At 42.9% G+C, this 20664-nt stretch overlaps 4 protein-coding genes across 9 annotated transcripts in view; 2 read left to right on the top strand and 2 right to left on the bottom strand.

The window, feature by feature from the left end:
• Positions 1 to 2962, bottom strand: part of suco (SUN domain containing ossification factor) — a 39810-nt gene extending 36848 nt beyond the window's left edge. For all 4 annotated transcript variants that reach the window (XM_075484612.1, XM_075484613.1, XM_075484614.1 and 1 more), the window contains exon 1: positions 2694 to 2962. In XM_075484612.1, coding sequence (XP_075340727.1) covers positions 2694 to 2746 — 53 coding nt within the window. In that variant the 5' untranslated portion in view covers positions 2747 to 2962. The remainder of the gene's footprint in view (positions 1 to 2693) is intronic.
• A 1045-nt stretch (positions 2963 to 4007) lies between these two features.
• On the top strand, positions 4008 to 8193 carry tmed5 (transmembrane p24 trafficking protein 5). 2 transcript variants are annotated; one of them, XR_012772904.1, is made up of 5 exons: positions 4008 to 4330; positions 5058 to 5155; positions 5233 to 5416; positions 6046 to 7096; positions 7185 to 8193. XR_012772904.1 is itself a non-coding variant. In XM_075484610.1 (4 exons), the coding sequence occupies exons 1-4, from the start codon at positions 4148 to 4150 to the stop codon at positions 6262 to 6264; spliced, it is 684 nt and encodes a 227-aa protein (XP_075340725.1). In that variant the 5' UTR covers positions 4008 to 4147; the 3' UTR covers positions 6265 to 8193. The 2 variants fall into 2 exon arrangements, 1 of the variants encoding a protein (XP_075340725.1); XM_075484610.1 differs by having other exon boundaries at positions 6046 to 8193.
• Positions 8194 to 9119: 926 nt separating this feature from the next.
• On the top strand, positions 9120 to 12012 carry pigc (phosphatidylinositol glycan anchor biosynthesis, class C). The gene is made up of 3 exons (XM_075484609.1): positions 9120 to 9211; positions 9951 to 10182; positions 10281 to 12012. Exons 2-3 carry the CDS (start codon positions 9955 to 9957, stop codon positions 10935 to 10937), a joined length of 885 nt encoding a protein of 294 aa, XP_075340724.1. The 5' UTR covers positions 9120 to 9211; positions 9951 to 9954; the 3' UTR covers positions 10938 to 12012.
• A 524-nt stretch (positions 12013 to 12536) lies between these two features.
• dnm3a (dynamin 3a) overlaps positions 12537 to 20664 on the bottom strand; it is a 28808-nt gene continuing 20680 nt past the window's right edge. For both annotated transcript variants that reach the window (XM_075484607.1, XM_075484608.1), the window contains 5 exons: positions 15693 to 15804; positions 14919 to 15077; positions 14329 to 14552; positions 14079 to 14237; positions 12537 to 12923 (listed from right to left, as the gene is read on the bottom strand). In XM_075484607.1, the coding sequence (XP_075340722.1) occupies positions 12890 to 12923; positions 14079 to 14237; positions 14329 to 14552; positions 14919 to 15077; positions 15693 to 15804 (688 nt within the window). In that variant the 3' untranslated portion in view covers positions 12537 to 12889. The remainder of the gene's footprint in view (positions 12924 to 14078; positions 14238 to 14328; positions 14553 to 14918; positions 15078 to 15692; positions 15805 to 20664) is intronic.

Here is a 20664-nt window from a genome sequence, read left to right as displayed (position 1 = left end):
TATCCATGAAGTTGTCTCAACTCTGGAGAGCATTACACAATTTAAACAAGAGCAAGAGGAATGCCTCGTCAATTTTGTTAGTGGCAAGGATGTCGTAGCTCTCCTTCCAACTGGCTTTGGGAAAAGTTTGATTTATCAAATGGTACCGGTATAATGAAAGCGGATGTGGGAAGCGTGATTCGCGAGCTAGAGCCTCGCGAGAGTAAGCATGAACCTCGGCGCATAACCTACGTCCTTTCTAAACATTACTGATTGGTTAAGGGAACTCCAATGAATTTAAGTTGCTGAGTAAGGTCCCACCCTCCATGGAAACGGATTCCTCTTGGGTTTTCCCAGACTGTTTGACGGAGTCAACAGTCGGCTTTTGCCCAGGCTAGATGTCAACAGCCTAAGCTGGCAAACCGTAGTTGCAGTGAGATCCCTTTTGCTGACAACATGAGTGAAGAGGAAGCATGACACACGCAGAACACGTTCTGCCTCTCTTGAGTGCGGGAGCACAGAGATCTACTGCCAAGCAGACACAGCAGCTTTGAGGTACGAAAGACAAAAATTCACATAGGAAATAAAACGCCAGAACAAGAAAAATACCAACATTAGCCCAGGTTGTGTCAACCAGCACAAGGCTGCTGCAAAAAAACAAGGTGAGTCATGATGACACCCCCCCCCCCCACCCACCCCCGCCTAAACCAAAAGTAGCTATTTACCACCAGCCTTGCCTTTCTAACACACAGCCTCTTTTCAATGCCTAAAAACGCTGCTCCCTTGGAAACCCTCAGATTACTGCAAGGACTGCATTCCCCGTTTCTCTGTTCCGACTGGGACGTGTGAGAGCTGGCACGGGGGAGTGAGAGGCATTTGCATTAGTAATGAATCCTCTGCATGTAGAGGCATAGATATTACTTTGCAGGAAAGTGAAAAAGTGCACCAGTGTTTTACACAAGCAAACACCTGACCTGCAAGGCTTTGATTAAATTTGGTTGGTACTAGAAACTGAGGGCAGTATCATTCGTGGGTTTAATCTATCATTTAGTATTTCCATGGGCCTTCATCAAATCTAAATGCCTACTAATACCACTGATATGCCCAGCCCCTTGCAGTCGCTCAGTATCACTGTTTGAGTAGCTTTCAGAAGGTATTGTTCTGTTAGCTCCTTTTATTCCTCCCCAGCAATAAGGACAAAAATATATGCTTATCTGCTGTCTTACTCATCTCTTTTGAAACTATTCATAGGAATGCAATCATGTTAAAGAAAAGAAAAAAGATACAGGGGTTACAAAATAAGAAGTGCAGTAGTCTGATTTAGCCAACGAGCGAAATTGTGTTTTTGATTTTAGTCTGACATCACACAATTAAAATCAGCTTCCAGTGCTGTGAGTAAAGTGAGAAAAAAACTAAAGTGTGCTTTAAACCAGAATGATCACTGGCTTCAAGTATGAGGATATGATCAATATGCCCTATGGGCTACAAAAACTACAGCAGGCTCCGTACCAAAAGCAAAGGTACTGGGTGGCATTTCCTGACAGTGTATTGGACAAACATTCAATAAACCAGTGAAGCTCAACTGTCGAGGTTTTCTCAACAGCTTTAAGTGTCATTTACTACGATAAATAAGTCTTGTGTTGTCCTTATAAAGCAAATAATTGCGAGTAGAGACCAACCCGGTGTTTTGTCAAAGACAGTGACCATGAGTGTTGTTCACAACAAAATTGTCCAGGATGGTGGACAGAGACAGACTGCAGGTCTCTGCCTGCATAGTTTGCTGTTCTTAAATTACCAATCTGAACAAAGTTGGCACGTTAGCTGGACTGTTAATCCAATTTCACAAACCCTGCATATTGTTACCTGCTGCGTGCTACTGAGATTAAGCAAATTAATTTGTTTGTGTTGATCTACAAGACCTTTGCTTGCACGTGTTTGGGAAAAGAATCATGGTTTTAAGAGGGGAAACCTAATTACACAACTCAATAACCGATCTCTGTAACAATAGTATGTATAATGGAGGGTTGCTTTCGTTTGTGCTCCTTGGGTGTTCAAATTTCACAGAGGAATGCTTTTTTTCATATATTTTGTATGATTATATGGTAAATGCCATCCTGGGTTTTGGTCAGTTGCTCAGACTAGACATCCCTTTGAATTTTATTGGATGGTGTTGTGGATTTGGAAATGAAAAAGGAACCCATAATAGGTTAAATATTCACTTGAAGCCTTAAGTTACTGATGCGAGGAAAAAGAGACATTATTATTATCAATAATATCATCATTATTAAGCAACATTATCGTTACTATCCCCCAGTTAAGTAACATATGCCATCACTGACCAACTTAAAATAGCTAGCTGAGCTGCTACTCAACAGCTGGCTTCATCACCTACTTAACCAATAAAACCATTTAAACAGCAAACTATATCCGTCAGATCTGACAAGCACCGATAAAATACCTTAAAGCTCTTGTTCTGACTTGCATGAACATGTAAAAAAAATACGATATAACAAGCAGATACTGTTAGCTATGTAGCATGGGTAATTCCTGTCACTAAACATCTGATTATTGGCGGATATGCCGCAAAAAAAAAGTACCAAAAAAACGACATGTCGGATTATGTTAATCATGGAACATGGTTGACCTAATGTTATAGCTGTTATTTATCAGACATGTCGTTAAAAACGTTAATGGAGCTGTCAGGCCAAGCTTACCAGCACAGGAGAGCTACAATGAGGCACACCAACAAAACACGCAGCCTCTTCATTATCTTCCCGCGGGGACCAACATCCTCGCTCTTTGGTTTTTCCTGATCTGTCGCCGCTGCACGATACACCGAAAGCTACCTTTACGTGGGCTGAGTGCCTACTTAATTAATAGGAAACGAATGACTGTCTTCTGCGGGTAAAAAACTTGTATTTGGGGTGAGCTTTTTGTCATTATAAGGACAGAGTGTCCGCCTCTTTTTCAGCCTCAGTGGGCTCTGCTGTTAACGAGAAGCTCGGCTCCTGCTAAGTTCAACCTACGCTCAACGGATGACCAATGAAATCAGGCTAAAGTATTGGTCAGCCAATCAGAGGAGAATTTACGACGCCGCCGCCCCCCCCCCCCCGGACTGAGGATGAGTTGGTAACTGTGGGGCAGGACGCGTCACACATTGTTTGATAAGCAAATCAGTGAAACTAACAATATCTGAAATTATTGCACAATCATCTGATTGTTCATTGCAGATGAAGCTGTGGTACCACTGTATCTTTGGTAATGCGATCTAATAAGATGTGTGGTGAGTGCCTGAGAAAATTGTGAACACGCTGTACTTATTAACATCACACAAAAACTGCATAACACTTTTAAGAGATTTAAAACAAGATACGAACAAAACACTACTTCCTTGTCAATGTTAAATGCACAATAAAGTCATGTATTTAGTCAGAAAATAGTTCACATCCTGAATCAGTCTATGATGAATACCTATTTTCTTTTTTTTAATCGAGTTTCATATAAATTTCCGAGTAACTAAAATAATTGTCAATATAAAATTCTAGTTATATTCTCTTGATGTTTTACAGAACGTTAGAAATAGCAGGATTTAAAAAAAAAATTGCCAACTAAAATCACATTTACACAACAGTCTCCCCATCATAAATCTGGTGTTGGTACAACAAAGAATGGCCCTGTCCTGTTCAGTATTTTTAACTGCACTTTTATTAATAAAGGGATATATATTTGGATATATATTTATTTAGTACCAAGTCTGAAGTTTAAACAACTATGCTAAGCGCTAATACCTTACGTATGAGCCACATGGTACAAATTAACTTCATATCCCAAGGTGCAACTCGAGAGGGGCTTTCAAAATTTGCCATTTAAAACTATTTTGTTTTATTGTGTTTAATTCACTTTGTGGATATGGAACACCTAAAAAATAGTTTAGATGAAAACATTGCCTAATTTGACGCTGATTTGAGAAACAGATTACATTTGTTTTATTTCAAACAGGCGGGGTCCTGAACTGTCGACAGACTCTACTACTACTGAGTAAGAACATTTTAACAGCAGTCAACTTTGGGGGAATGTCGCAAGTTTCTCTAAGCCTTCCCGTCGGCTTTTTCTAGCTACTGAAATACTACTGGGATTCCTTTGGATTACCTTGCGCGCAAATCCCAGCATGGGCCCAGTCCGGGTGTTTCTGTGCGTTCTGTTCGTGTTTGTTTCGCTCGTCTTGGATTGGTTTGTGGCTGCCTTCTCCCAGGCTACGGACAGCGACTTCACATTCACCCTGCCTGCCGGACGAAAGGAGTGCTTCTTTCAGACCATGAAGAAACATGCCTCGCTGGAGATTGAATATCAGGTTATAAGGACTGACACAACTTGTATACTATTGTGTTAGGACAAACCAAGACATTTAACCAATGTAATCGGTTTACTCATCTGTAACCTGTAAGGGAGCGCCAAAATTGATTGATTGATATTAGACTTGTCCGACCTGTTAGATAATCCACTTATTGTGATTATTCGTTCAAACCACGTACTTCCCAGATTGGAAGATCTCTATATTCAGTTAGTTTATTTAAAGCTGTAGAACCGGTAGGTTATGCGGATCACACCTAGTTTTTTTCAAATGACTGTTTTGGAAACCTGCTTTGCTGGTCAGTTTACGAGTTAATGCTCAAAATGGTTCTTTCTTTGGTTTGTATAGAAGCTAAGCGATGCCATATGTCAGTGGCTATGCAGAGCATTCCAAGCATTTTCCAAATCTTGAGGTGTCTACCGTGAAGAATCAGGTGTGCAGGCATATAGTGTCCACTCATCGCTTAGAGGCTCCAAGAAGCTGCCGAAAGCAGGAACAATGTGAAAACCTTCCAGCGAAAAGCTTTTTTTTTTTTTTTGGTTGGTCATTGAAAGTGTAAAATGCATTCTTAAGTTCTCTAACGCAAACTCGTCTTTGCTTTATTTTAAACCTTTATCATTTGAATTAAAGGGGGAAAAAAGAGTTTTACACATGCTGACAAACGTTGACAGTCATTGCAGCATGTCACCCACTGCTACCAGCTCTCATTCACTTCTACATTCCACAGGTATTAGATGGTGCTGGGCTCGATGTAGATTTCCTCATCTCCTCTCCTTCAGGCCACTTGCTGTTCAACGACTACCGCAAGTCGGATAGTGTCCACACGTAAGCGACTATTATCAAATGGCCATTAAAGGCTCGGTTTGAGTGTTCAAGCTCTCATTGCTCGTTTTGTCCTGCAGCATAGAGACCGAGGAGGACGGAGACTACATGTTCTGCTTTGACAACACATTCAGCGCCGTCTCCGAGAAGATCATCTTCTTTGAACTGATCCTTGACAACATGGAAACGGATGAAGACCCTGATGACTGGAAGGAGTACGTCCACGGGACAGATATTCTGGACATGAAGCTGGAAGACATCATGGTAAGGGTGCAGTTAGTTTCCAAAACTGCACGAGTAGCTAATGTTTGAGAGATTTGTATTTGTGAGAACTTTTTAATCTTAATAGTGCGGCTGAAAACTTCAAACCGATTCACAGAAGGGTGTTTTTTTTTAAATATATTCTCACGTGATGTTTTAGACTTTGTCCCTTTGCTGTCTGCCAGCGAGAGATTTGTCAAAGTGCCCCTAATACTCACAGGATGACACCGGTGACCCAGCAGGTTACCCAGAAAACAGTATGCAGTTCACCACATACTGGCACAGCTCCAGTGTGTCACAAGAATAGACAATGAACTCTCACCTATAGGCTGACGACAGCCAATTGTTTCAGCTTGCACCACCCCTTCTCCATGAGCAGCCTCATTTTGTGTCAGAAGTCAGGCAGGCACGGCAGGGTAAAGAGACAGCAAATGGGTTTTCCAGATGTAGAGGAAGGTTGTTTTTTTTTTTTATCATTCAGGAAGGAACACACCTGATTAAGCTGCTTTGTTTACAAAAAGCTCAGACTGTTATTTTTGTTTTGCTGTGCTCCTGTGGTAGATTGGGATCTGCATACAGGTCACATATTAGCTCTGTTCTCAGCTAATCTGAGCTCCTTGCCTTTCCTCTAGGACACCATCAACAATGTGAAGTCTCGGCTGGGCAAAAGTGTACAGATCCAGACGCTGCTGCGAGCGTTTGAGGCCCGTGACCGAAACCTCCAGGAGAGTAACTTTGAAAGGGTGAACTTTTGGTCGGTGGTCAATCTCGTTGTGATGATGGTTGTGTCAGCGATTCAGGTCTACCTAGTCCGCTCGCTGTTTGAAGATAAAAGGAAAATTCGAACTTAACACCAGCTGAAGTCAAGGGAAAGACCAGGAAACTAATGCGCTTAAATACAAATACCTTGTTTTGTTTTGTTTTTTTCTTCCTTCCTTCCTGTTAGTTTTAAGGTATCCCACACATAGATGTGCATGCACATATAATCAGACACTACCAGGGCAAATTCACCACAATGGCTGCTCTGGTTTTAAATCCATTGGTGTTTGGGACAGTGTGAAAATGAAATTTGAAATGAAAGCTGAATAACTTTCATCCCCTCTGCTGTACATCCACCCTCTGTCTGTTTGCCATAAAGAAGTCTCTTTAAAGGTGTATAGTTTTACGGTCCTCCCTAACTGCTGTAGTTCTTTAAAGAGGAAGTGACGTAAGAAGCATGTTTACGAAGCAATCCCCTTTCCAACTTGCCCTGGTAAGTTCAGGCTAATGCTTAGTTTGCCAAAATGTCCTTCTTTCTTTTGACATGCTTTTGAGTTTTAAGCTAAGATTAATGAAAGATGATGAATTTCTGTCTGCCAAACAATAGTGGGAGGTGCTACCAGACTGGCAGCATGTCTTCCTGAGATATTAGTCACTGTCCTAAGTTAACTGTCGATCTTTGTGAGGCCTTTGTTGTTTGCAACAAACACGTATGTTGTTACTTTTCCTCTCATGCGAATGTGTCAAAAAAAATGTCAGGCCTGTGAGTAAGGCTGTGCCGCTAATGCTGTTCTGACACCCAAGGAAGGAAGAAAAAGAAACCTTGACTACTGCCACACTCTCCCCACGCCCACAGTTTGTGGATTTGTCGTCTGAGCTGCAGCCAGCTCCGTTGCCCTCCACTGTGAAGCCTCATGGCTGCTGGTAGGTGTCTGCTTACAGCCCACCTCCTATGCGAAGATGTTGATCCTGCCCGTCTCTCTGGTGACACTAGTCTATTTCTGTCTGACAGACACCTGGAAGGTCATTGCCACTTTGCCACTGCACTGCTCAGATAAATGTGCTCCAGCCATCCAATGCCTCTGCTACGTCAGCATTCTTTTTGAAAGCATCTCGCCGTTGAACTTCTCTTTTAGCCAAGCTCACAAACTAACGTCTTGATTTATTGCACTGCCTCAGATGCCGCCGAACAACAGACTTTTGGGTATTAACATTCTTACATTTTTACACTGAAATCAAGACTGAATCTTTTTAGAATTGGATCACACGATGGGGCCCACCAGAAACAGGGTGACAGCCATTGTGATACGTTTTGTGAAGGAGCACCTATCGCAATGTTTTAATTCATGTGTTGCTTGTTTTCTATTCAGATGCTGCTGTGGCTAGTGGTTCTGTTTAGTTTTATTTATTTTATTTTTTTTGGTTTTACTCCGCTCCACTGTTGAAACCCAGCTGCTCACGTTCATGGCTGGTTGGCTCCATGCTGCCATCCTGTGAATTCAACCTGTGCTGTAAGATGAAGATCATACAGTGAGATCATGCCTTCGTGATTTACAGAGCCTTACGTTAGAACCAAAATGTTGTGGCCTAATTCTTCATTTTCCCCATATGTAGATGTGTGTACATTTATCTTTTCTTTTCTTTTGTAAATGCCAGCAGTAACCTCTTGGATGCGTGGGTGTAAGAAGCAGCTGTTCATCTCAGAGCTTACTCCTTGTTCCTCTGTGCAGCTGCTGTTGTCTGAATACGATATGTTGAGATTCTGAAAGTTTTATATGGTTTTCTAATAAAACATTCTGATTGCAAAAATATGACACGTGTAAAAGTATATCTACGTTACTGATAATATTAAAGTTTCTGAGACCACGGTTACGTTCTTTTTTTCATATATATATATATATATAACAGAAATTCTACTATGATGGTGCACTGGGGGAAGAAGGAACATGACTTGATATTTATTCAACTAATGTCCTGTAGTTGTAAATGTGTACAAATTAAACAGTCCTATCTTTTTCTGACCTATGTGTTCTTTTGTTTGTTTTCTGATCAAAAATCAGTATATAGAAACAGTGTATCAAGCAGCTGAAAGGCTTCTTTGAGGAAGTTGTTCTTACTCTTTCATAGCAGCTGTGCTATCTGGATTCTTCTTCAGTGCGTGGCCGTGCAGCGGTTTGATGATCAGACAGGATTTCATTGCAGGACCGGACGCCCCTCCTAACTGCAATAGGTGCCACCTACGAGGAGTGAAAGGAAGGAAAATAATAGTTCCATGTTTAATTGACCTTTAAAGTATTCTATTTTGTTTTTATGTTACCCACTGGCCTATCTGATACCATGTGGATGATCCGGTCCTAGTGGAAACATTGTTTTGGCACGAACCCATCTGTAAAGTCGGAACATTAGGGATATGTAACAAACAAAAAGACGACCGCTGCATGTGATGAAGACTGAAACCTTTTGAGAAGTGTAGGACTATGTTGTAATGTTATCACTCTAAATATGTTTTCCTCAAAAGGTGGAATGGCGAGGCTCCTTTGTGTTGGCAGAAAGTACCGTGGTGGTGGTTGATGTTTGTAGCTCCTTTGGCACACTCTTAAAGCTGACCTGCTTACTGCCTATCTGCGTAGCTCCCAGGGAGACGGGAGGCTTTGGTCTACACACTGAAAAACTGTTTTTGATAGACTGTAGATTAGTTGATGAATATCACTGCACAGAGTAATGCTTGAACATAGTGCAAACCATCACAACTATAAGACTTGTACATGTGAAATTTGCAGGTTACCTTTCAGAAGGCCTGCCGATCTGTTGACTGGGTCTTGTAATTTCAATAGAGTAAGGCCCACGTATGCTCAACACAGCCATCTTGTGAGAAAAAAAAAAAGAAACAAAACTGACAGTGTGGTTGACGGACAGTCGGCATTGTGCTTTCTAAAGTGTGCAACACAAGAGGGCGCTGTGAGCAACAACAGGGCGCTTCACTTCCGGGACAAACGTCACGAGATTGTAGCAACAACGCCGAATAAAATCCCAGCCACGGTAAGCAACTAATACATTTGAAATACTTCACAGATGTTTAAAGCAGTTGACAGCACACTATTATTCACAATTTTACTTTTAAAGTTGCATCAAACCAGCGGAGCCAGTCAAAGCTGATCTACCGTCAAAATACACCCAAGTTCATTCACCTGACAGCTCGCTACACGCTGCAAATGTGTTTCAACCTCGTTTTTATTTGGCCATTTGAGCTGCCAGTGGAAGAATTAAGAAGGACCTTTTTATGTTTAATGCTTTCGGGAGAGTTTATCCGTGTTCATTGGACAAACCTCTGATAAAATAGATCCTGTTTTCGTGTTGATCTCAGCAGACTTCCGTTCCACTGAATGGCCGAGGCTACTGTAGTGTGTTTTCATTCCTTCTTTTCCGAGTTCGCACACCGTCTAATTAACAACCTGTATTACTCAGCACATAAGGTCAAAACTGAGATTTATAGCTGGACCTACATTTCACAAAGTGGAACATATATTAAAGACATTTGGGTAGTTTGTTTTTTTAGTGGATATTGTGATTTATTTGCTAATCATTCCTACAAATAATTTATGAAGTGATTGCTAACTGGTTCACACTCAGGAAACCTGCTTCTGGGGTTTCCCACATGCTGTTCTGGCTATGCTTGTCCATAAAGGTATCTCCTTGATGAAGTGCTATCAGCTACTTTGAACAGTGGATTTAAACAGTGCCCACAGACCTGACTCCTTGTGTGTGTGTGTGAGATCAGGATTATGGGGCCAGACGGGGCCCCAGGTCAGGCAGTGCCCTGGCGGAAGGTGCTGTGGGAACGTCAGCCATTCCCTGATAACTACGTGGACCATCGGTTCCTGGAGGAGTTGCGAAGGAATGAGGGCATCCGGCAGTACCGCTACTGGGCTGTAGTGAAAGAAGCAGGCTTTGTGGGGCAGCAGCTGTCTTGTGTGGCCATTTTTATCACTTTCTGGCTCTACATGGAGGAGGTACAAGTATAGAACATCTACGGTCTTCATGCAGCAGAGTGTGTCTTTAATGAATGAAATGTGTGATGAACCCTTATCTCTGCCGTCTTCTCTTACAGGGTCTGCTGACTCCTGAGACGTTGTTGTGGACCAGCCTTCTCTGTGTCCTGCTGGGTTATGGACTGCACCAAGCTTTAACATCTCAAACTGAATCATGTAGTGAGCCCCGCACGCGCCTTGCTGATTTACAGAGCGCTGCTATTTTTCTTTCCTTCACCTTTGGCTTCTCACCAGTTCTTAAGACATTAACAGAATCTGTGAGTACAGACACAGTGTACGCCATGTCTGCTGTGATGCTGCTGGCCCACCTGCTGTCGTTTCCCTACTCCCAGCCCTCCCCTCCAGGCAGCCTCTCTTTAAACGCAGCCCTGTTTGCCTCCGTGTGCTTGGCCTCAAGGTTGCCTGGTGCGCTCCACACCTTCGCCATGCTCAGCTGTGCCCTGCTGGTGTTTGCTCTGTGGCCCTGTCTGCTGCAGAGGATGAGGGAAAATGCCCCTCACCAGTTTACTGGGATGTGTGTGGGAGTATGTATCGCAGGTGTAGGAGGCCTGGGCTCCCAGACGCTGGGCGGAGCCGTGCTCTTATCGCTGGCCTTGGTGAGCGTTACATTACTCTGTCCCTTGCTGCTCGTCTGGCTGCAGAGGCACAAAGATAACATCCATGGACCCTGGGATGAGGCTGAGATTCATGAGGATCTTAGCCGGTTCCTTCACTAATGAACTGAGCAAACTAAGCTAAATCAGGCAGCTCCTGACCAAACTGACATTTGAAACTGAGATTTTTGTGACTAATTTTGCCAAGAGAGTGCAGTTTTGTTCACACTATACATCTTATATGACAAACCTTTACATTTTGGATGGCCATAAAATTATTATTTTTTTTTTTAAACTGTTCTTTTCATGCAGAAAAAGCATCAGGGTGGTTTTAATGTTGAAGCTGCTATTCTGTAAGCACTGACCTCTGACTCTGTACAGAGGGTATGAACTAATCTGCAGGGCTGACCTATTCTGTTGCTATGCACCACTTTGATATCAATCATGTTTTCATCGTCTGTGGGAGATGTTCTGCGTTTTATGGGTCGCCGGTGTTTGTGTGTGTGCATGAATATTAAAAAAAAAGGGCTGTTACTTCTAAGGGGTATTTAAAAAGTAAGACACAGTATTTCTGTGTTCTGTGAGTAAAAAAAAAAAAATCATTTGTTTACATGCAGGCCAGATATATCATTCCACCTGTTAACATATGGTACAGAGAAAATTAGTTCACTGTTGACTTGTAATTCGTTTTAACGGTTTATGATGACAATGGCAGTTTTTTATTTTTTATTTATGACCCGCGTGCTTCTCTGTGCTGATGTAGTACTGCGCATCTAGACACGGTGGAATCTGTAACCACCAGCACCCAAACTCCAGTCGGTGACGTCACAATGTGTCAGACAGCTAAAAAACAGCTGTTACGTTGATTAAATCATTTTAACCACATAGAGAAGTATGGCGGCTGCTTGCCGTAGTTGTTTTCTGTGCTACTGGACTCTAAATTGAACTCTTCCCTTTGGTTCGCACTCAACGAAGAGCGTAACCACAGTTCCCGTTTACCTTTTTAACTTTTGTCTAAATAATTTAAATATCAACAACACGAGGTCACGGTCTTCAGTCTGGTTTTCAGTGTACCATTAAGTCGCCGCACCTCGCTAAACAACATTCGCTTCTTCTACCACTTGACACACCGTAAGCAGCCACATTACCGCCAACTTGTGTAAAGATACCGGGGAGCAACGAATGCAGCCAAGCTGGCACCAATGCGCAGTGGTCGCTAGGTGTCATACCTTCAACTCTATTCTCCTCTTGGTTGTAGCTGCGGGATTTGCCGCTAGTATTGACTGCAGCACTGGCGCCATGGTTTGAACCGAGCTGAGGAGGGGGGGAGAGAGAGAGAGAGAAAAAAAAAAAGCCCGGCTTTAACACAAAGGTTCAGTCGAGCCGTCTGCGGCCGCGGAGCCTCCTCAGTGCCGCGCAGAACCACAGGCGAGAGCGTGTCGCGATAATTCCACGTCACGAACTGTCAGGGGTTCAATCATTTCTGCTACCATAGATATGTAAAGCCATTCTATACATATCTATGTCTGCTACCATGTCATTTTCCCCTCGGTCTCATCACTCCCATTAATATTTGTAAGTATGTATTTTTCACACAGTAAAATGGAGAGCATCAGATGTCATTCTGAAATAATGTTCAAACTCCAATAGTGACTGGGATTGATGCTTCAGGCGAAAAAGTGTTTCCTCTGGTGTCCCGGAATATTGAGAAATCAGGACGCCTTGAAAAATAGAACACTAGTTTATTCACAAACAGTAAAAACAGTGCATGTGTGTTCAAAAGAACCATTCAAAAGTAGGATTTTTATTTATACAAAATAATTCCTCCTGAAAGGAATCGGCAGACAGTTGCTCAAATTCCAGCATTTACGGCCAGTCATATTATGTACAAAACAGGCTCTGCACAGAGTGAATTTAGCAGACAGCAGCTCCCAGAGGAGACGAGAGAGAAGCCCAAGAAAGTGCCTCAGCTGGATTACACATCATGCAGGTGATGGGTGTCTCTGGGTAGTGGTCAGCTGGAGCTGAGGGGACCACAGGGGCAGATGGATAGAGGAGCACTCAGATGAAAAGACTCATTTCACACTTGGGATTGCAGGGGGTTGACGCCTGGAGAGAAGATCACATCACAGATCATTACAGAATGCTTCAATCTGATAGAAAGCTTATCACTAGAAAGCCTGGAATAAATCCATCTCTGCCAGATCTTTTATTCCACATACAAAGGAAGAAAAACATTTAATTGGTACCTTCAATCAGAAGGTGCTGCCTTCTACTTTTAAAGGGAAACCCAACATGAGATGCTCAGATCCCTCATCCTAATCAATAAGTGAAGCTTGAAAGTTACGTTTCCAGATGGGTTTTTTTCTAAATAAAGTATTAAAGCATTCAAATGAAGCCAGGGTTTTAAAAATACTGCCCACTGACAAACTAACTGATTACCCCAGGACCCCTAAAGAGAGACAGAAAAACCTTCAAATGTGACCAAAAAAAACCCCACGAGAACAAGATTATTGGGATTTAACAAAGATCTGATCCACATGTAGCAGTGCAAGAGTTTACATTTGTTCCTTGTACAATTTCCATGAACAGATCTATTGTTCCATTTGCCCATAATGACACATATGTTGTTACACAAGACAAATTGCCATACAGCCGGACTTCTAGGGGTAGCATCATCTATAGCTATAGTGATAGGAAAGGTAGAGAAGCACAAGGTTGGATAGAAAAAAACAAAAAGAAAAAGTGAATGCGGGAAAGAACCTAAGAAACCATTGGAGAGCACAGAGGAAATGAGGCAGTGAGAAAAATGAGAGACAGGCCAAAAGCAGGGGAGGAACCAGTGAAAGGAGAAGTGAAGAAAAAGGCACATGGGGAAAAAGGAAAAATAACCGTTACTGCGTGAGGGAAACTGAGAAAGGCAATAAAACAAATGCATGCTTGGAGAAAAAAAAGAATGAGGGGGGGTTAATGTAAAGATGAAAACTTGACAAAAGTCTCAGACTGTTGTTTCTGGCTCCAGTAGAAAGCTGCACAGAGAGAACTCCTGTCTACTGAGGCTGGTGGGAAGGGGAATATGAGAAACACATTTTTCCAGCAGACCCCCACCCAGCTCAAATATCAGCTCCCTCTACTTCGTGCCTCTGCAGAGGAACGGGCGATCGTGCATTGGTGAGACTGTATAGCTGAATGCCAGAACCAGGAGGTCACAATGACGAGCAGAGGCCACGTTTCAGGGCCTAATTTCTGGGGTTTCTGGGTCACCTTGGCACATTGGTCTCTGCGCGGTTGTGTTGACTAGTTAGCTGCTGAAAGCTGTCAGGGGAAGCTCTGGGTCCAGTGTGAGGCACCCGAGGAACAGGTGGAGCATGGCCACGAATCACTGGTTTGCCACCAGCCACTGAGTTTTTAGGGAAACTTGAGCTGGGAAGAGAGGAGACGGTTAAGTGACGGCCCTCGCCATCGCACATTCAATCACTGCACGCCTGCTTGTTTGCGAAGCTGTGTGCTGCACCTTGAAGGCTGTATCCAGGAGGAGTCCACAGGTGGAGGAAGAGGAGTGGTGCAGGTGGAGGAGGAGATGTCTCCAATGACAGCGAGCGCCTCCTTCAGGGCAGCGTGTTTGCGGAGCACTTCCTCCCGGTGCTGCTGCTGCTCCGGTGACTCATCCATCAGCGCTGAGCATTCCCCCAGAGCGTAGAGCTCTGCCAAGAGCTCCGAGCTAATGAACTCCTTCACCTACAGAGGGGTTTCATACTGCTGTGACAAGTTTAACTGGAGACAAAAGTGAATTTTAACACACGTTCAGTATGCTGACTAAATTGTTAAAAAGTTGCGTCTTTCTGGGGGTTTTGTTTAAATTTCCTTGGATCTAATTGTTTTCAAATTCTGAATGCACGCGTGTTTGACAAAGGAATACAGACTACGAGAGAGATGGCTGTCAAACAAAGTTACTCCAAAGAGCTTCAGAAACAGAGAGGGAACAAGAGCAGCTAATGCTGAACCCTCGGGGGGGGGCTTTTTAGTTGGCAAAAGACAAAAATTGAATAAACAAAAAAAAAAAAAAAAGGAGTGTTACTCAACAGTGTGGTGTACATAGCTTACATTGTTGATCATGAGGTGCATGATGGTCTTTGGCATTAAATCCCTGATGGTCTTGTAGATGATGCTCATGTAGGAGTCAACCAGATTACGAATGATCTCCACTTGACGCTCCAGCTGGGGATCTGTGAAGTTTTCAGGTCCATTTCCCTGCCCATCAACCTATGTGACATACAGGAGAGCTGGGACATAAAGTACATACAACACATGCAACACAGAAGGGGTGTACATCTTCACTAAGTGATGTTGGTGGGAAATAACGCAGCCAGAAAGCCTGTGAAGCTTGTGTGTGTTGCCTCATCGTGTCATCTATACTGCTGATGATGGGAAGAAATACATTTGATGGGAGAAGGACAAGAGAAGCAGAATGGAGGGAACACAGAAGAGGGAGGCAAGGAGAAGTGGGCAGAAGAAAGAAAAGGGGGAGTGGGTGAGGGACGGGGAACTTCTGATTAGAAACAGACTATAACACACACACACATTGCAGTGACATCATGGGCCAAGAATGCGGGCTAAAGAGCCAACGACAGAGAGGGATGGAAGGGGTGGGGGACTTGCTTTTTCGCTTTGGCAGGGGAAAGAAGGGGGAACATGGAGAGAGAGGGGTACGAGGTTGCGGCCAGAGTTTGAGGTTAGCAAAGGCAACGAGTTCATGTGACACAAAAGGTACGTTGCAGGCAGGTGCAGGCAGGTGCACGCCCCCGCCCCCCCCCCAAACCGTGCAGCTAAGGTCAGGCTTAGATTTAATTAGGTTGAATTAGGGGTTAAAGTACTAACGGCGACTCTCTCTGGGTATACTCCGGCCCGCAGCAAAGATCCCTTCCAGCTGTCCAACTCCTCCTGAGTGTTACAGGCCAGCTCCAGGCATTTGTAGTCCTTATACACGTTCCTGCAATTCATTACAGTCCCGTAAGATGTTTTCAGAAATAGACATTCCAAACATTTAAAAGAGTATGTCCACGATACAGAGAAATATACTCCATATTTCCATATTAGTCTTACCTAAGTTGGAAAAAAAAATACATCTATTTGTAAACTGTCTATTAGATTCCTACCGCTGTTAAATCATCAATACTTTATATCTGTCAACTACAATCCAAAATAAGACACACTCTTTTCTGTGAACTTTGTGTCAGAGTTACAGTGAATTAGGTGAACACACAAATCATCTAATATCAGTTAGGGTGAAGTGCTAATCACCTTCATCTGTAGCATGTAAACACAACTAAAGCACTATTTTCTTTGTACACAAGAATGTAGGTTTTTTTTTCATTTTCATTTGCATACAATTACAAATTTTTGATTAATGTTCATTCCCGTTTTACACAGTAAATGGAATCTGAGAAGCTTTACTCCTTAATTCAAGTCGTACTGCGAGACTGTGTGTTGCAAATGTTCCTTCTTTAATTCAATTCAATACTTCCTTAATCTATAAAGGGACATGATATTGCTGCAGTATCAATTACAATCCAAGATAGGCTACATGTTATAGATAGATAACAAAATAGTAATAACATTTTTTTTTGTAAATCAGCTGACAGACATTTAGAAAGATGAGGTGTTGTAGAGAGAAGAGCGTTGGCACTCTTCAGAGGTCACTGTGAACTGACTGGAGTGTTTATGTGCAATATTAGCTATTAGACCAAAACCTAACATTCAAAACATCACAAAGGTAGTACAAATGTCACAGCCTAGTCCAACGTCAGGGCCAACAGAGGCCATTAGCATCAGTGTAAAGCCCAAAATTATACTTAGAAAAAAGAATGATCAGAGACTCCCCAGGATGACATGAAAAACGCTGTAATCAAACAGAAAATGAACAGAGGCAGCCATTATTATTCATAAAAAGGTCCTGTTTGAGCCAACAAATGTAATTGTAGATACTGACGGCCGCTATGTCATGGTCTCGGGCACGCTTCAGAATATACCAGTGGTCTTAGTTTCAGTTTATGCGCCGACCTGGGACGATGACCAATTTTTTATGAGGCTCTTTGCAAAAATTCCAAATGCTGACAGTCACCGCATTATCATAGTGTATCATATTATTGACTTCAATCTGGTGCAGGATGTGACTCTTGACAGATCTTCCCCTACACAAACCAAATCAGCGAACATAGTAAAAACGTATGCATCACAATTGGGAATCTTTGATCCCTGGAGGTTTAAAAACCCCCATGGTAGAGCTTTTTCTTTTTTTTCCCATGTACACCACACATTCTCCCGAATTGATTTCTTTCTGCTTGATAACAATCTCCTTGACTGCGTGAATGCATGTGAGTATCACCCAATAACTACCTCTGACCATGCTCCTACCACAGTTGACATTAGTTTTCCACGGGATACAACTCCACGTTCACGATGGAGGTTCAGTTCGCACTTGCTGTCAGATAACAAGTTTAAAGATTTCGTTGCAATTCAAATTCGTTCTTACATAGAGTTCAATGACACCCCTGATGTCAGCAGTAGCATTCTGTGGGAAGCGCTTAAAGCCACTATCCGTGGACAGGTGATATCTTATATTTCCCAAATGAGAAGGACTGAACGGGTCAGGCTGGCGGAAATTGCAGAGGAACTTCTAAAGGTCGAGGGGACCTACTCCACCTCTCCATCCCCAACCCTCTATAAGAAACGGTTACTGCTACATTCGGAACATGACCTGTTACTGACACGTGTGGTGGAGAGACAGCTGCGACAGTCAAATCAAACCTTTTTTGAACAGGGAGATAAGGCAGGGAGACTCTTGGCACAACAGGCCCGTGCAGCTAGTGCTTCTAGACTGATCTCCCAAATCAAGCTACCTGACCCAGCAATTATCAATAAATCTTTTTCAGATTTCTATACCACACATTTCTTTGTTGGAAGTGCATGCAGCAATCAATTACATGCAAAATGGGAAATCTCCTGGTCCTGACGGTTTTACAGCAGAGTTCTTTAAGGCATACTCGATGTTACTAGCCCCCATCCTTGTGAGAATGTTCAATGACTCCTTTATTAAAGGCAGGTTGCCAATGACCTTGTATGAGGCGTCTATTTCACTGCTTCTGAAGAAAGATAGGGATCCTAACTCCTGTGGAAACTATAGACCTATTTCACTTTTAAACCTAGATTATAAGATTCTGGCAAAGGTTCTCGCCCTCCGCCTCCAAGGTGTGATGTCATCAATAATCTCATCAGACCAAACAGGCTTCACATTGGGGAGACATCCATTCTTTAACACCAGAAGGCTGTTGAACATCATATTCTCATCCGCATCAAACACTCCTGAAATTGTAGTGGCGCTTGATGCAGAGAAAGCTTTCGATCTGGTGGAGTGGGGATTTCTATTTCTCATTTTAGAGAAATTTGGCTTTGATTCTAACTTTATTTCTTGGGTTAAACTTCTGTATGCCACCTCCTCTGCTTCTGTAAATATTAATGGCGTCCACTCAACTTACTTCCCTCTCAAACGTGGGACCCGGCAGGGCTGTCCACTTTCACCTTTGCAGTTCAATATAGCCATCGAGCCACTAGCCATTTGGCTTAGACACCAGAACGAGTTTGAAGGCATTTCTCGTTTTGGTCTAGTTCACAAACTCTCCTTATATGCTGATGACCTTCTCTTATTTGTTTCAAACCCTACATCCTCCCTCCCCTCAATTTTGTCAACTCTGGATCAATTCAGACACTTATCAGGGTATAAATTGAACATTCAGAAAAGTGAGCTATTTTTTGTTAACAATTTGGCGAGATCTATCCCACAATCTGTTTTTTCTTTCAAAATAGCTGAAGAGGGATTTAAATATCTGGGGGTGTTTATTACCAACTCCTTCAGGGAACTCTTTCAGAAGAACTTTCAGCCGCTATTAGATAAATGCAAGTCAGACTTGTCCAAATGGGCTGCCCTCCCCCTGTCCCTTGCAGGCCGAGTTAATCTCATTAAGATGGTCATTCTTCCCAAATTTCTGTATCTTTTTCAACACATTCCAATTTGTCTTAATAAATCCTTTTTTGTTAATCTCGACCAGCAACTTAACACTTTATTTGGCAAAATAAACCAGCCCGTATTAAAAAAAACATTGTTCAACTTTCTAAACCCGAAGGAGGACTAGCAATGCCAAATTTTCGCCACTACATTTGGGCCTGTAACATTAATAAACTTATATACTGGCTTCATGGCGAAGGTGCAGACACCTGTCCACCCTGGGCTCACATTGAGATATCATCCTCTTCTTGCTCCCTACATTCTGCGATCTGTTCACAGCTCCCCATAAGTGCCCGTGGTGTTTCACCTAATCCGGTCGTCACCAATACAATCAAAATCTGGATCCAGTTCAGGAAGCAGCACGGCTTACATAGGGCCTCAACTTTTGCCCCAGTTTTGAACAATCACACATTTCTCCCATCCCGCTCTGACCCTACATTTCGTGTATGGTCAGATAAGGGCCTCAGAACACTTAACGACCTTTATGAAAACGGTGTTTTCACGTCCTTTGTCTCTTTGTCAGATAAATACAACCTACCTAATAGCCACTTTTTTCGGTATCTTCAAATGAGACACTTTATTCAAAAGCAGTTCCCATATTTCCCAAACCGCCCTCCTGAAGCCGAAATAGACCAATTACTGTCTCACGATATGCGACAAAAGCGACTGATATCTGTCATTTATAAAAAGATTGCACTTGTGATCCCAGCCTCCACTGTATCGCTTAAAAATGTGTGGGAAGAGGATTTGGGGGTAGACATTACTGATGTTCAGTGGAGTGACATTTTAAAATTGATTCATTCTTCGTCGATTTGTGCCAGCCAGGCACGGTCTATTACAGTGGAAGGTGCTTCACAGAGCCCATTTCACGAACGCTAAATTAGCAAAAATATATCCAGGTCACAGTGATGCCTGTAAGGGCTGTAAACAATCCCCAGCCGACCATGTACACATGTTCTGGACGTGCCCGAGGCAAACCAACTTTTGGTCCAATATATTCCAAACTCTCAAACAGGCTCTCAACACAAATTTAGAATCAAACCCCCTGACTGCCCTCTTTGGTCTCCCTCTGTCCAAAACTCTCCCCGTTTCTGCACAGCGTGTCATGGCCTTTACCACCCTGCTTGCCGGGCGTAGCATTCTCCTAAAATGGAAACAGGTTTCTCCATCGACTCACAACAATTGGATACGGGAAATTTTACAATGTCTAAAGCTAGAGAAGTTAAGGTTCTCACAGAAGGGATCTTTGACATGATTTCACAAAACTTGGGACCCACTGCTGGCTTATATTAGTAATAGTCTTGATGTTACTCCTGACGATGCCGAGGACGCTTCTTAACAGTTGGAAAGAGAGAATGAACAGAGAACGGTCCACACGGACAAACCACAGCCCTTACAGTCATTAAACATACAGGCGCATACCTGCGCATAATAAGCCATTTAAATGATTTCTCCCCTAACACAGTGCTTGACATGACGGACTTCCTTCCGTGCAAAATGTGTTGGTTTTTTTCCCGCCCTGCTTTTCCTTTGTGTTTGTTCTCACAGCCCCGTTCAGTCCATACAGCCATCCCTATGCTCTGGCTGTGGAGCCAACACGGCAAAGTAAGACATGAGCAAAGGCTCTGGAGCAGGCTGTGGCCCATCTGTTAAACATTTTTCTTTAATCACTCAGTTGTTTTGTTGTTCCCTTCTCACATTCTGAACACACAGCAATTAACCTCAAATATGTGAAGGCTTTGTGTGAGAAACAACGGCGATAGCGAGGGAAACCAGATATACTGTAGG

The sequence above is a fragment of the Odontesthes bonariensis genome, chromosome 15 (assembly GCF_027942865.1).
Source record: "Odontesthes bonariensis isolate fOdoBon6 chromosome 15, fOdoBon6.hap1, whole genome shotgun sequence".
NCBI classification, from domain to species: domain Eukaryota; kingdom Metazoa; phylum Chordata; class Actinopteri; order Atheriniformes; family Atherinopsidae; genus Odontesthes; species Odontesthes bonariensis.
This window is presented reverse-complemented; position numbering and strand designations above follow the sequence as displayed.